Genomic DNA, 13,798 nt, shown 5'->3' with positions numbered 1-13,798 from the left:
ACATTTGCAGTGGAGTTTTCTCAATCTTTTGGTGCTGCATTTTCTATATTATCAAAAATTGATATTTGGATACCTCCCTCCTGTATCAGACAGACAATTCCTCCATGAGTCTCCTAGTCTGAATCCCCAGTGAATTCCATTGCTCCGCTTCAGAGTTTGTAGCAGAACAGGCCACCCAGCTCTGCCACAGCTGGGACCTTATTGAACACAAGTAGAATTTTCAGCTGGGCTGCCCAGAGGGGCTGCAGGCCTTTAGGCTGGGAACTTTTCTTCCTGGGCTAGAACAGGGCTGCATCAAGACCCAGACTATTTATGCACCACAGTCATACACTATTACTTCCAGTACTCAACATTGGAGACAAGTGGGATCCCTATTGTGCTGCAGACATAAATGTCTCGCTAAAGGGGCTTTTAAATAATATATATCTACTTTATAAATGTGCTCCTGAAGTTGCTTCCATACCGGCCTGATGGTTTTGCCGACATAGAACGACTTACAGGAGCACACAGTAACACATATGACCCCTGACGTATTACAGTTAGCCTTCTGTCTGCATTTTAAATGTCTACCAGTTGGCAGAAGGTCCCCTTCTATCATATATACACAAAATAACCACATCTGGTTATGCCTGCCCTAATTGAATGATTTAGTGGTTTCCAAAAAACATCCCTGTGTACCAAAAGAGCATTAAGAGAAAGGGTCCTCTTGTTGTGGTCTCTGCAAAACAAACTTACTTAGAGGTATCCTCTCTCAGGAGGTGCCAATGTGAGGAACAAATATTTCTCACCGTGTTCATCCTCTGTGAGTATTGTACACTCAATCTCGTAGGGCCTATACCTGTACTTCCCATCTCCCGTTGTTTGAAAATTAGGGTTTCCCGCTCACTGTCCCTGGCTCTATTGTATGCCTTTGCAAGCCATTTTTTGTTGTAATCTCTGTTCCGAAAAAGATTTTTGAGGACTTTAGCCTCCTGTTCGAAGTCAGCACTATCTGTACAGTTATGACGTGCCCCAAGTATTGATCAACCGGTATGTTTTTTATCAGTGTTTTTGGATGGTAATTTTTCACAAGAAGCAAACTATTTGTTGCTGTTTCCTTCCAATACAATTTAGTTTTAATGTGACCATCAGTTAACATTACCATCAGATTTAAAAACGTTATGCTATCCTTACTGTACTCACATGTGAACTTGAGGTTATAGGGATTATAATCCAAAGCCCCCACAAAATCCTTCAGATCCTCCTCAGATCCCCCCCACAACAAGAGCACGTCGTCAATGTACCTGTACCAGGACAAAATCCTGGACAGGCACACCGACGACGCACCCCTCTTATCGAATAACCAAGTTTCCCAGTCCCCCATGTATATGTTGGCATAAGCCAAGCACACTTAATGCCCTATAGAAGTGCCCTGGGACTGACAAAAGTACCTATCGTTAAATTTAAATTTGTTGTTGTTAAGGAGTAATTCTAAAATTTCTATAATGAATCTGTTGTAGGGTCTCTTATTAAGTGGTCTACTGCTCAAAATGTTATTAATAGTCTGCAGACCCCGTGTATGAGGTATAGAGGTGTACAATGCCTCTTTATCCAGAGTGATTAACAAGGTATTCGGGGGCAATGTCACATTATGCAGTAACGTTAACAAATGTGAGGTATCCTTTACATATGAAAACTGATTAGCCACAAATGGCTGCAAGATCCTATCAAAACACTCACTCAACTTTTCCGCAAAAAGACCCCACTCCTGAAAAAAATTGGATGACCAGGGTGGTCACTCACGGATTTGTGCATTTTAGGAAGTGTAAAAACACTGGTATTTTAGGGTGATCAGCTTTAAGAAACTCAACTGTCTCTTTGTCCATCAAGTTATTTTGATGGGCCGTATCAATTAGCTCAAAAAGTTTCTTCTGGTCTTTCATAATATTTATATTGGGGATAGGCATATTTTACTCTCTATTATTCAAGATGCATTGACTCATTCTAGTATACTTACATCTATCCATAAGAACTATATTCCTTCCCTTGTCCAGTCTTTATAATCAAGTCCATATTCTGGTGTTGTTGTAACATTGTAGTTCTCTCTTCCCGTGTAAAATTGTCTTCAGAAAATTGTTCCCTTCTGTACCTGATCATCAGTTCTCTCCCCACAAATCTCCAAAGCCAGATTCAACATAAGTTCTGTAAATTTGTCCTCATTGTCCTCCTCCTGATCTACATGTCCCTCCTCCCATAGATCTATCAAATCTCTCAATGTATGATATTCCCACCTCATGAGGCTCGACCAGTCTCCTAAGGGTCCTAAAGGGTTACTTGACTTTTTCCTTTCATGTAACATTTGGAAAAAAAGGTTTTCTCGCAAACAAATAAATATTTTTAACCAGGTCAAACAAATGACCTTTCATAGTGGGACAGAAGGTTAAACCTTTCATCAGGAGTGACTGTTGTACTTCCGTAAATTTATGAGTAGACAGATTTATTACTTTTAATTTATCCTGTCCCCCTATGGAATCACATACCTGCCCATCCCGAATTTCTTCATTATCGGGGTGGCTAGGGGCGTGTTGTGAACTCCTGGGGGGTGCAAAATAAGGGCTTGGTGGATTATACACACCTACTAGAGTTGTCAAATGGAGTAGTCCCACTCCGCCACCTCCCTCCATGCCTACGAATCCTCCCCTTTCTTAGTTTTTTAACCCAATTTGGAAGTCTGTGGCTTATTAACATCTGCCCCATCTTCTGAATGGGATGTATAATTGTTTTCTAAATCTTCCAAAACTTTAATTTTCCTTTTTTGTGAGTTACTCTCCCTATCTTGTCTGTTCTGAACCATCTCTCTTCCTCTTGCTCTCCGCCTTACGCTGGTAGTCTCCGTCCACCAAAACGCTGGGGTTCGGATTCAGATTGGCTGCTGTCATCATTGGTGTTATAATTATAGGTCCTACGTTGAGTCCCATATCTGTTACCACCCTGTGTTGTATTCCATTTATATGCCTTATTGGTAGCATAAACAAAAAAAGAGCGACAATTTTGAAAAAAACACAATTTTTTAACTTTTTGCTATAATAAATATCCCAAATTAAAAAAAAAAATACATTTTCCTCAGTTTAGGCCGATATGTATTCTTCTACATATTTTTGGTAAAAAAAAAAATCGCAATAAGCGTATATTGATTGGTTTGCATAAACGTTATAGCGCCTACAAAAGAGGGGATACATTTATGGCATTTTTATTATTTTTTTTACTAGTAATGGAGGCGATCTGCAATTTTTATCGTGACTGAGACATTGCGACGGACAGGTCGGACACTTTTGACACTATTGTGGGACCCGAGACACTATAAATATGCACTGATTACTGTGTAAATGTCACTGGCAGGGAAGGAGTTAACACTAGGGGGCCATCAAGGGGTTAACTGTGTTACCTATGGAGTGATTCTAACTGTAGGGGGAGGGGACTAATGAAGGGAGGAGACCGATCGGTGTTCCTATATACTAGGAACACACAATCTGTCTCCTCTCCCCTGACAGGACGTGGATCCACATTCCTGTTCTGTCACCAGCAATCGCGGGTGCCCGGCGGACATCGCAGCCGCTGGACACGTGCATTGGCTCCCGAGTGACGCGGCGGTGGCCCCCTATACTGCCAGGAAGCCAAGGACGTCATATGACGCCCACCCGGAGGGACAGATTGTTCCTGCGGACGTCATATGACAATGGGCGGGTAGGTAAGTGGTTAATGTAATTACCAAAAAAATTGATATTCCACCAAATCCTGGACTTCTTTTCATTTAGGGCCAGTTCATACCATAGAAACGCAGTCTGGATGCGTTCCAGGTGCTTTTCTGCATGCACGTTTTTGATGCGTTCCAGTGCGTTTTTGGTGCGTTTTTGATGCAGTCCAGTGCTTTTTTTTCCCCCCTCTTTTTTCTTAACCTTAAATAAGGACAAGTGTGTTGCAGTGCGTTTTTGGTGCATTTAGGTGTGTCTGGTGCGTTCCAGTGCATTTTTGATGCGTTTTACAGCGTTCCAGTACAGTCCAGTGCAGAAAAAATGCAGCATGTTCTACTTTTTTTCTGGAACTGGAACACACTGGAACTGCAAGCACTGGTGTGAACTATGCCATTGAAAACCATATAACCTACTTTCCATGTGTTTTTGATGCAGAAAAAAATGCACTGGACTGCATGTGGCCCTTACAGCCCTTACAGTATCTCACAAAAGTGAGTATACCCCTCACATTTTTGTAAATATATTATTATATCTATGTGACAACACTGAAGACATAACACTTTGCTACAATGTAAAGTAGTGAGTGTACAGCTTGTATAACAGTGTAAATTTGCTGTCCCCTCAAAATAACTCAATACATAGCCATTAATGTCTAAACCGCTGGCAAAAAAAGTGAGTACACCCCTAAGTGAAAATGTTCAAATTGGGCCCAAAGTGTCAATATTTTGTGTGGCCAGTTCTCTTCCACTCCTCCATGATGACATTACGGAGCTGGTGGATGTTAGAGACCTTGTGCTCCTCCGCCTTCCGTTTAAGGATGCCCCGCAGATGCTCAATAGGGTTAGGCCTGGAGACCTGCTTGGCCAGTCCATCACTTTTACCCTCAGCTTCTTTAGCAAGGCAGTGGTCATTTTGGAGGTGTGTTTGCTCTGCTTCAGCATGTCACAGTACATGTTGGCATTCATGGTTCCCTTGATGAACTGTAGCTCCCCAGTGCTGTCAGCAATCATGCAGCCCCAGACCATGGCACTTCCACCATCATGCTTGACTGTAGGCAAGACACACTTGTCTTTGTACTCCTTACCTGGTTGCCACCACACACACTTGACACCATCTGAATCATATAAGTTTATCTTGGTCTCATCAGACCACGGGACATGGTTCCAGTAATCCATGTCCTTAGTCTGCTTGTCTTCAGCAAACTGTTTGTGGGCTTTCCTGTGCATCATCTTTAGAAGAGGCTTCCTTCTGGGACGACAGCCATGCAGACCGATTTGATGCAGTGTGGTCTGAGCACTGACAGGCTGACCCCCCACCCCTTCAACCTCTTCAACCTCTGCAGCAATGCTGGCAGCACCTATACGTCTATTTCCCAAAGACAACCTCTGGATATGACGCTGAGCATGTGCACTCAACTTCTTTGGTCAATCATGGTGAGGCCTGTTCTGTGTGGAACCTGTCCTGTTAAACTGCTATATGGTCTTGGCCACCATGCTGCAGCTCAGTTTCAGGGTCTTGGGAATCTTCTTATAGCCTAGGCCATCTTTATGTGGAGCAACAATTCTTTTTTTTAGATCCTCTGAGAGTTCTTTGCCATGAGGTGCCATGTTGAACTTCCAGTGGCCAGTATGAGGGAGTGAGAGCGATAACAGCAAATTTAACATACCTGCTCCCCATTCACACCTGAGACCTTGTAACACTAATGAGTCACATGACTCGGAGGAGACATGGCTAATAGGGCCCAATTTAGACATTTTCACTTAGAGGTGTACTCACTTTTCTTGCCAGCAGTTTAGACATTAATGGCTGTGTTATTTTGAGGGGACAGCAAATTTACACTGTTATACAAGCTGTACACTCACTACTTTACATTGTAGCAAAGTGTAATTTCTTCAGTGTTGTCACATGAAAAGATATAATAAAATATTTACAAAAATGTGAGGTGTGTACTCACTTTTGTGAGATACTGTAGGTTACAATAGCCTATTTTGTTCTCTTTCCTGAACCTCGGTCCTGGATATCCCAGACTGTGTACCTTCAATTTACAAAACATATTTTCTAAAAACTGAGGATCCATAGTTGAAGAAGCAACAAAAAAACCCACTAATCAAAACACCAAAAAATTATCCACTGTTTGTGTTTCATAAATGAATAAATGAATGAATAAATGAATTGTAACACTTAAAGAAAGATCCTCAAGGTACTATCTGTTAATATTGAATATATATATATATACCTGTATATATATATATATATATATATATATATATATATATATATATATATATATATATATATATATCTATCACTATCAAAAAAAGTTTGTTGAATTGATGCTGGCAGATATACACATATTACTAGGTTGATGGTTGAGCCAAATCAGGTTTTTAAGTGTTAGGTTTTGAAGTTTAAATATTTATTGAACCCAGGACTAGCAGAGCTTTCATTGTGCCTCTGGTTGGGATTTGAACCTCCTGTCAATCAGTTTGTGCTGTGCAATGTTGCTTCTTTGGAACTTCATGTATGTAAATCATACTGGAGATTTTGATTTGTATAGGACAGTAGCGTGAATGATTTCCTTATGAAAGATAACTATTGTGAATAATTAGACTGCAGAGAGACTCAGATGTTTCTAGAACAAAACTTTATCACTGTGTAGATTTTACATTATGTAATCTATAATGTAATATAGTGTAATGGGCCCCCAACGTCTTCAGCTCATGAACCCCTTCATGATTTTTTATATTGTTCATCAAACCCCAAATATTTATTGTATGAAAACAATTTAATACATTCTATGCTAAATAATATTGCTATGCATAGTAGTAGTAATAGTAGTAGTATTTATAATAATATTAAATCTTGTGAAAACTTTTATTATTTTAAAAAACAACAATAGTGCTAAAATTTCTTGTGAAAAGTATTGATACTTCCTCTTGGTACCAGCAACTGCCATTATGGTTGTTACAATGCTGGTAATTTAGCAATTGTAGAGCAATCACTTTTTTTTTCACCACTGCTATTGCTATGGGTGTACTCTATTCCACAGTGTTTGAGCAAGGGGAGTACGCTCAGTACTGCGAGTGAACTTGTACATATATCCTTCCAAGAAGGGGGATAGTGGTGGGTCAAAGACACACTACACAAAGCACTCATAAATGGGGCCAGTACAACGCCCAACTGAAAGAAGCAATTCAAGGCCACTCTTGCTGAAGGCTGGCCATCCAACACTGCCTCACTACTAACCACCTCACCTTCAGGACTAGGGACTGGTGTGGAGCTCTACAGAGACCTCAATGGATGAATTGAGCCCAGTTGACCTTTCATCATTTGTTGACCACTTATTGACCCCCAGACAAGTACTGATCCCCTTTGACCTCCATCCATTTTATGAATAGTCCCATCTACCTTTGGGAGTCAACATTAACCACTTTGGCGAACCTTCTTCTAAACTATAGCAGATTTGAAAAGCTCAGCTACTGGTGGACTTAAGCATGCTTGGGTCAAAAGCAAATGGCTTTCCTGCATGGACTATAAGCATTGTTTCAGTGTTACATTTTTTTATTTGAAGAAAATCATACTGAATTATTCATGTGGCCTTGACAAACTGTATAGCTTAAAGGGTGATGCTTCCCTTGTTGTGCTTGAGGGAGTGGAGAGGATGTTGAGTGTCCATATTGATCTACTGCACTATCACTTTGCTCTTAACATCTTCCTTTCACAAAAAATACACTTGCAGTGGGCTGGTTACTGGTTATATGCTTTTTTTTTTCTCTTTTTTTTTTGTTGTTTCCAGTTTAATTTTGTTTTATATGGCTCTGGGAACACTGTATGTATATATATACTGATTTGGTGTTATGTATCTGGTGTGCAGTATTACTGTCCTGTGTAAAGATGGATGTATCATCTAAACTGTCTATTAATGATTCATGTATGTATCATGTGAGGGTCTAATAATTTTTTTTCTGATTTAAAAAAAGGGCGATGCTTCTCTGGAAAGTCTGCAGCTTCCTGTGTCACCTTCATGACAAAGCATGGAAAGGTCTTCTTTGTGCTCTCTCTTTCTTCTGTAAATCTGATTAATCATTTCCCTCTCCAGTCTGCAGTGCCTAAAACATATTTAATGACAGCATAGTGCAGTGCAATAGAACCTGACTGGCAACCAGAGCTGTCATTCCCATTCATGAATGATTTTCTGGAGTGAAGTGGATTATGTGATGTTAAAGCAGAACCTCAGTCCACCTTCCAGGTGGCTCCACCCCAGATGGGGTGCCATTATTATGGCGCATGCATGCGTCAACAGGCTCTGCCTGGACTTTGGTTCCTGGCAGAACCTGTCAGCACATCTGTGCATGCAGAGGTGAATTTTTTGTGCTTGGTTTTGGGCTTCCCTGGATGCAGTCTTTGCGCATGTTCTGGAAACACTGCACGTGTGCAGATGGTAGGGGAAAACCGGCACATGGACCCAAAGTCCTGCTGCAAATCTGTGAGCGCCGGGCGGGGAGAGCCAAACGTGATTCTCACCAAGGTAAGAAATGCAGAAGTTACTTTGTTAAAAAAAAAAAAGAACAATGTCCATTGGTACGAGAGGGTGGGGAGGCAGGGCAGCACAACATGACCTTTAGGGTGAAGATCTACTTTAATTAAAGTGTTACTAAACCCACAACAGTAACATCAGTCTGTATATGCAGTAAAGCATGCTTGTTATACTCACAGTGGAACCTAAAGGGCTAATCCTCTGCATTGTGTAAAAAGGCTGTTTGATCCTGTCTTCTCTGATCCTCCCCTTCTTGCAGAGTCCCCAGACCATCCTCTGATAGAACACAGCTGCACATGTTCAGCTTCATGTGTATTGCTAGAGAGTTTTTTTTATTCTTGGAAGAGTGCATGTGATCAACACAGGGCCAATCAGCACTGTCCAGACAGAGGGTCAGGGGTCCAGCAGCCTCATAGAACAGTCAGAGCAGAATGGAAAATCCTCCTACAAGCTTTAACCAGCTTGTAGGAGCTGCTATATACTGAAGATGAGAAAAGGTATTTAGCAGTTTACAGTGAGGATGGAAAGTATTCAGACCCCCTTAAATGTTTCACTCTTTGTTATATTGCAGCCATTTGCTAAAATCATTTAAGTTAATTTTTTTCCTCATTAACGTAAACACAGCACCCCATATTGACAGAAAAACACAGAATTGTTGACATTTTTGCAGATTTATTAAAAAAGAAAAACTGAAATATCACATGGCCCTAAGTATTCAGACCCTTTGCTGTGACACTCATATATTTAACTCAGGTGCTGTCCATTTCTTCTGATCATCCTTGAGATGGTTCTACACCTTCATTTGAGTCCAGCTGTGTTTGATTATACTGATTGGACTTGATTAGGAAAGCCACACACCTGTCTATATAAGACCTTACAGCTCACAGTGCATGTCAGAGCAAATGAGAATCATGAGGTAAAAGGAACTGCCTGAAGAGCTCAGAGACAGAATTGTGGCAAGGCACAGATCTGGCCAAGGTTACAAAAAAATCTGCTGCACTTAAGGTTCCTAAGAGCACAGTGGCCTCCATAATCCTTAAATGGAAGATGTTTGGGACGACCAGAACCCTTCCTAGAGCTGACTGTCTGGCCAAACTGAGCTATCGGGGGAGAAGAGCCTTGGTGAGAGAGGTAAAGAAGAACCCAAAGATCGCTGTGGCTGAGCTCCAAGGATGCAGTCGGGAGATGGGAGAAAGTTGTAGAAAGTCAACCAACACTGCAGCCCTCCACCAGTCGGGGCTTTACGGCAGAGTGGCCCGACGGAAGCCTCTCCTCAGTGCAAGACACATGAAAGCCTGCATGGAGTTTGCTAAAAAAAAAAAAACACCTGAAGGACTCCAAGATGGTGAGAAATAAGATTCTCTGGTCTGATGAGACCAAGATAGAACTTTTTGGCCTTAATTCTAAGCGGTATGTGTGGAGAAAACCAGGCACTGCTCATCACCTGTCCAATACAGTCCCAACAGTGAAGCATGGTGGTGGCAGCATCATGCTGTGGGGGTGTTTTTGAGCTGCAAGGAGAGGACGACTGGCTGCAATTGAGGGAAAGATGAATGCGGCCAAGTACAGGGATATCCTGGACAAAAACCTTCTCCAGAGTGCTCAGGACCTCAGACTGGGCCGAAGGTTTACCTTCCAACAAGACAATGACCCTAAGCACACAGCTAAAATAATGAAGGAGTGGCTTCACAACAACTTCGTGACTGTTCTTGAATGGCCCAGACAGAGCACTGACTTAAACCCAATTGAGCATCTCTGGAGAGACCTAAAAATGGCTGTCCACCAAAGTTTACCATCCAACCTGACAGAACTGGAGAGGATCTGCAAGGAGGAATGGCAGAGGATCCCCAAATCCAGGTGTGAAAAACTTGTTGCATCTTTCCCAAAAAGACTCATGGATGTATTAGATCAAAAGGGTGTTTCTACTAAATACTGAGCAAAGGCTCTGAATACTTAGGACCATTTGATATTTCAGTTTTTCTTTTTTAATAAATCTGCAAAAATGTCAATAATTTTGTGTTTTTCTGTCAATTTGGGGTGCTGTGTGTACATTCATGAGGAAAAAAAAATAAATTAAATGATCTTAGCAAATAGCTGCAATATAACAAAGAGTGAAAATTTTAAGGGGGTCTGAATACTTTCTATCCCCACTGTATATTTACTAAAATGATTGCATTTCCATGTTCTGTGTACTGTGGGAGACCAGATACAGTGAAGGCAGGGTCCTGGGGTTAGTAACACTTTAAACAGAGTTTAGGCAAATATATTAGTAAGTTTTGAAGGAATATTTAGCTGGATTAAACAGTAGGTTTCTGCTTTTTGCCCACAGGTTTGCTTCAAGTCATAGTGCCACGGTCAAAAAAGTACCCAGAAATTAGATATTGCATTTCATTCAGATCATCATCACAACTACGTGAATGTGTGGTAGAACATTGTAAATAAACTAGTGATTGCTCAGGTGTAGCAACTCTGTTCTGTTTTTATAGAAAGCAGTGAACATGCATAAATATGTAGTGCAATTAGTAAAATAAAAAAAAAGACAAGATGCTTGTGTCCGAGGTGTTTTTGCCCTTTATTGCGTTGTTTTATGCTTAGTTCCAGCACGGAGATCCAAGAGGCAGGGACCAGAGGTGGAGTATAAAACGGGAGCAAAAAAAAAAAGTGGTGTCCAATGAAGGGAAAGCTGTGCACAAATAAGAATGGCGCTTGAACGGCTTAGGATTCAGAAACCAGGGTTACGAACTCTGTGAAGAAATAACAGTGGTTGCGTGAGAAATATACATTTTGCACAGAGAGTAAGATCCAAAGTATATTAAGCATTTTTCAGCCTGTTTGATGGAAATATGTTATTTAGTTTATTGAATAAAATAGTGGAAGGAGCAAAGCACTTCGTACAGACTGCAGTACCTTCGGAGACCAGTTAGAATCCATGTATTAGTTACAATTATGAAAGTGCACTGCACTGCGTCATTTAGCACTTTGATGACTTTCACGGTTTGTAGAATAAAGCCTTTGTGGCTTATACATCTACAATAGATACACAGTCCTTTTTAAAGTAGTAAACACTGTGAACTCATGAGAATAAAATGGTTGTATTCAGAGGCGTAACTAGAACCTTCAGGGCCCTGGTGCAACAAACCATGATGGGCCCCCCTGCCCCCCTTCCATCCAAGCCCCGGGCTTCCAGCGTGACCCCTGGGACATGCTTCCACCGCAAACACAGTGGCCCTTTACCATGTGATCAGCTGATCACATGTAAACAGACTTGCCGGTTATCAGCAGCCCTTTCCTCCCACGCTGTGTCTGTGTTAGGAAAGGACTGCCGTTAACTGTCAAGAATGTCAGTAAATTGTTTACACTAATAATCAATGCCTCAATCATCAGTGCCATCTATCAGTGCCCAGCAATGCCGCCTATCAGTGCCCATCATTTCCACCTACAAATGTTACCTATCGGTGCTCATTAATGCCACCTATTAGTGCCCATCAATTCTGCCTATCAGCACCACCTATCAGTGCTCATTAATGCTGCCTAACAGTGTCCATCAGTGCCACCTATCAGTACTCTTCAATTCTGCCCATCAATATTGCCTGAGTTCTGCCTATCAGTGTTCCTCAGTGCCCATCAGTACCACCTATCAGTGCTCATCAATGCCACCTATCAGTGCAGCTTATCAGTGCACATTAGTGCCTCCTATCAGTGCTGCCTATCAGTGCTCATCAATGTGGCCTATCAGTGCTCATCAGTGCCTCCTATCAGTGCCTCCTATCAGTGCCCATAAGTGCCTCCTATCAGTGCCCATTAGTGCCTTCTATCAGTGCCCATCAGTGCCTTCTATCAGTGCCCATCAGTGCCTCCCATCAGTGCTCACCGGTGCCCATAAATTCCTCCTATCAGTGCCCATTAGTGCCTCCTATCAGTGCCCATAAATTCCTGCTATCAGTGCCCATTAGTGCCTTCTATCAGTGCCCATCAGTGCCTTCTATCAGTGCTTATCAGTGCCCTCTATCAGTGCCCATCAGTGCCTTCTATCAGTGCCCATCAGTGCCTTCTATCAGTGCCTCCTATAAGTGCCCATCAGTGCCTCCTATCAGTGCGCATCAGTGAATGCTATTCATTTCCATCAGTGCCGTCTGCCTTCTCAGGACAGCATGGCTCTGAGCGGAGATTGGTGTCTGTCATGGAAAAGTAGCACAACAGAGACACTAGCATTAACGTTCTATTTGCCAGTCCGTCCTCTCTGGCAGGGGATGAGAGAGGACACACAGCTGATCTCACTGCTCCCCCTTCTCCCCCCTCCCCTCTCCTGTGTGCTCCGCGGGAAATGTGAGCTCATTAGCTTCACACTAGACTGCCCGCAGAGCACACAGGAGAGGGAAGGGGGGAGAAGGGGGAGCAGTGAGATCAGCTGTGTGTCCTCTCTCATCCCCTGCCAGAGAGGACGGACGGGCAAATAAAACGTTAATGCTGGTGTCTCTGTTGTGCTACTGTTCCATGACAGACACCGATCTCTGCTCAGAGCTGTGTGTAAATAGCAACCCTGCTGGGCCCCCCCACAGTGGCAGAATGCCGGCCCCGTCGCAAGTGCGACTGTTGCGACCCTGGTAATTCCACCACTGGTTGTATTGCCTATTGTGGTTTCCAGATGCAGATATAGGGATTTCTTCAGTGCTGCATATGTTTAAATAAGATACAAATGCAATAGTCACTGTTTATAACACTGTACTAATCACTGATGCTGAATGTGTAAACCATCAGTAATGTGTATTGATCATCAGTAAAGCTACAGAAGCTGATATATCAACATGGTCACAGCCTAAGCATTGGAGCTGTGGAAAAAAGTGATTTATAAAGGGTAATAGCAGCCTTTCCCGTACATATGAAAAAGAATACAACCAACCAATCTAGGCAAAGAAGCAGCATACAAAGAGCAAATATTCAGTACAGGAACTTCCTGTACTCCCAAGTCCCTGGGCTGCCTCTGATCACAGGAGCCGGTTCCTATAGTGGTCAAACAGTGACACAGTCTCTACATAGGCTCCAAAAAAAAGGAAATAGAAACTGTTCACTATATTGAGTCTCAGGACAATTTATTGAGCCCTCGTTTCCCTCAGTCAAGAGCTTACTCATAGGTTAATGACCCCTATGAGTAATCTCCTGACCTAGTGAAACGTATTAGTGGGTCTATACATCAGAAGGAGTAGTCTGTATGTTAGATTACTCATCGTTCCTAGACTTTCAATATGGTGAGTGGTTCCTCTACCCTTTTTTGGAGCCCTTGTAGGCAAGGAAGCTGTTTTGCTCTATAGTATGCCCTGTGCAACTTGTCCTGGCACTTCCTGCCTTGGAGAAGCGTGTGATATTCTCCCTTGCTTCCAGCATTGTATTTTTTAGTGCAAGTCACCAAGGAAAAACTTAAGGACCGGGCCTCTTTTTGAGATTTGTTGTTTACAAGTAAAAACAGTTTTTTTTTGCTAGAAAATTACTTAGAACCCCCAAACATTATATATTTTTTTCTAACACCCTAGAG

The 13,798-nt window shown here is 42.1% G+C and overlaps 1 protein-coding gene across 1 annotated transcript in view; it reads right to left on the bottom strand.

The window, feature by feature from the left end:
- Nucleotides 1–10,816: 10,816 nt before the first annotated feature.
- Nucleotides 10,817–13,798, bottom strand: part of PVALB (parvalbumin) — a 60,526-nt gene continuing 57,544 nt past the window's right edge. Inside the window, exon 5 of the mRNA XM_073592498.1 lies at nt 10,817–11,012. Coding sequence (XP_073448599.1) covers nt 10,984–11,012 — 29 coding nt within the window. The 3' untranslated portion in view covers nt 10,817–10,983. The remainder of the gene's footprint in view (nt 11,013–13,798) is intronic.

The sequence above is a fragment of the Aquarana catesbeiana genome, linkage group LG07 (genome assembly GCF_042186555.1).
Source record: "Aquarana catesbeiana isolate 2022-GZ linkage group LG07, ASM4218655v1, whole genome shotgun sequence".
NCBI lineage: Eukaryota > Metazoa > Chordata > Amphibia > Anura > Ranidae > Aquarana > Aquarana catesbeiana.
The sequence above is the reverse complement of the archived record's forward strand: the minus strand, read 5'-3'. Positions and strand labels throughout refer to the sequence as shown.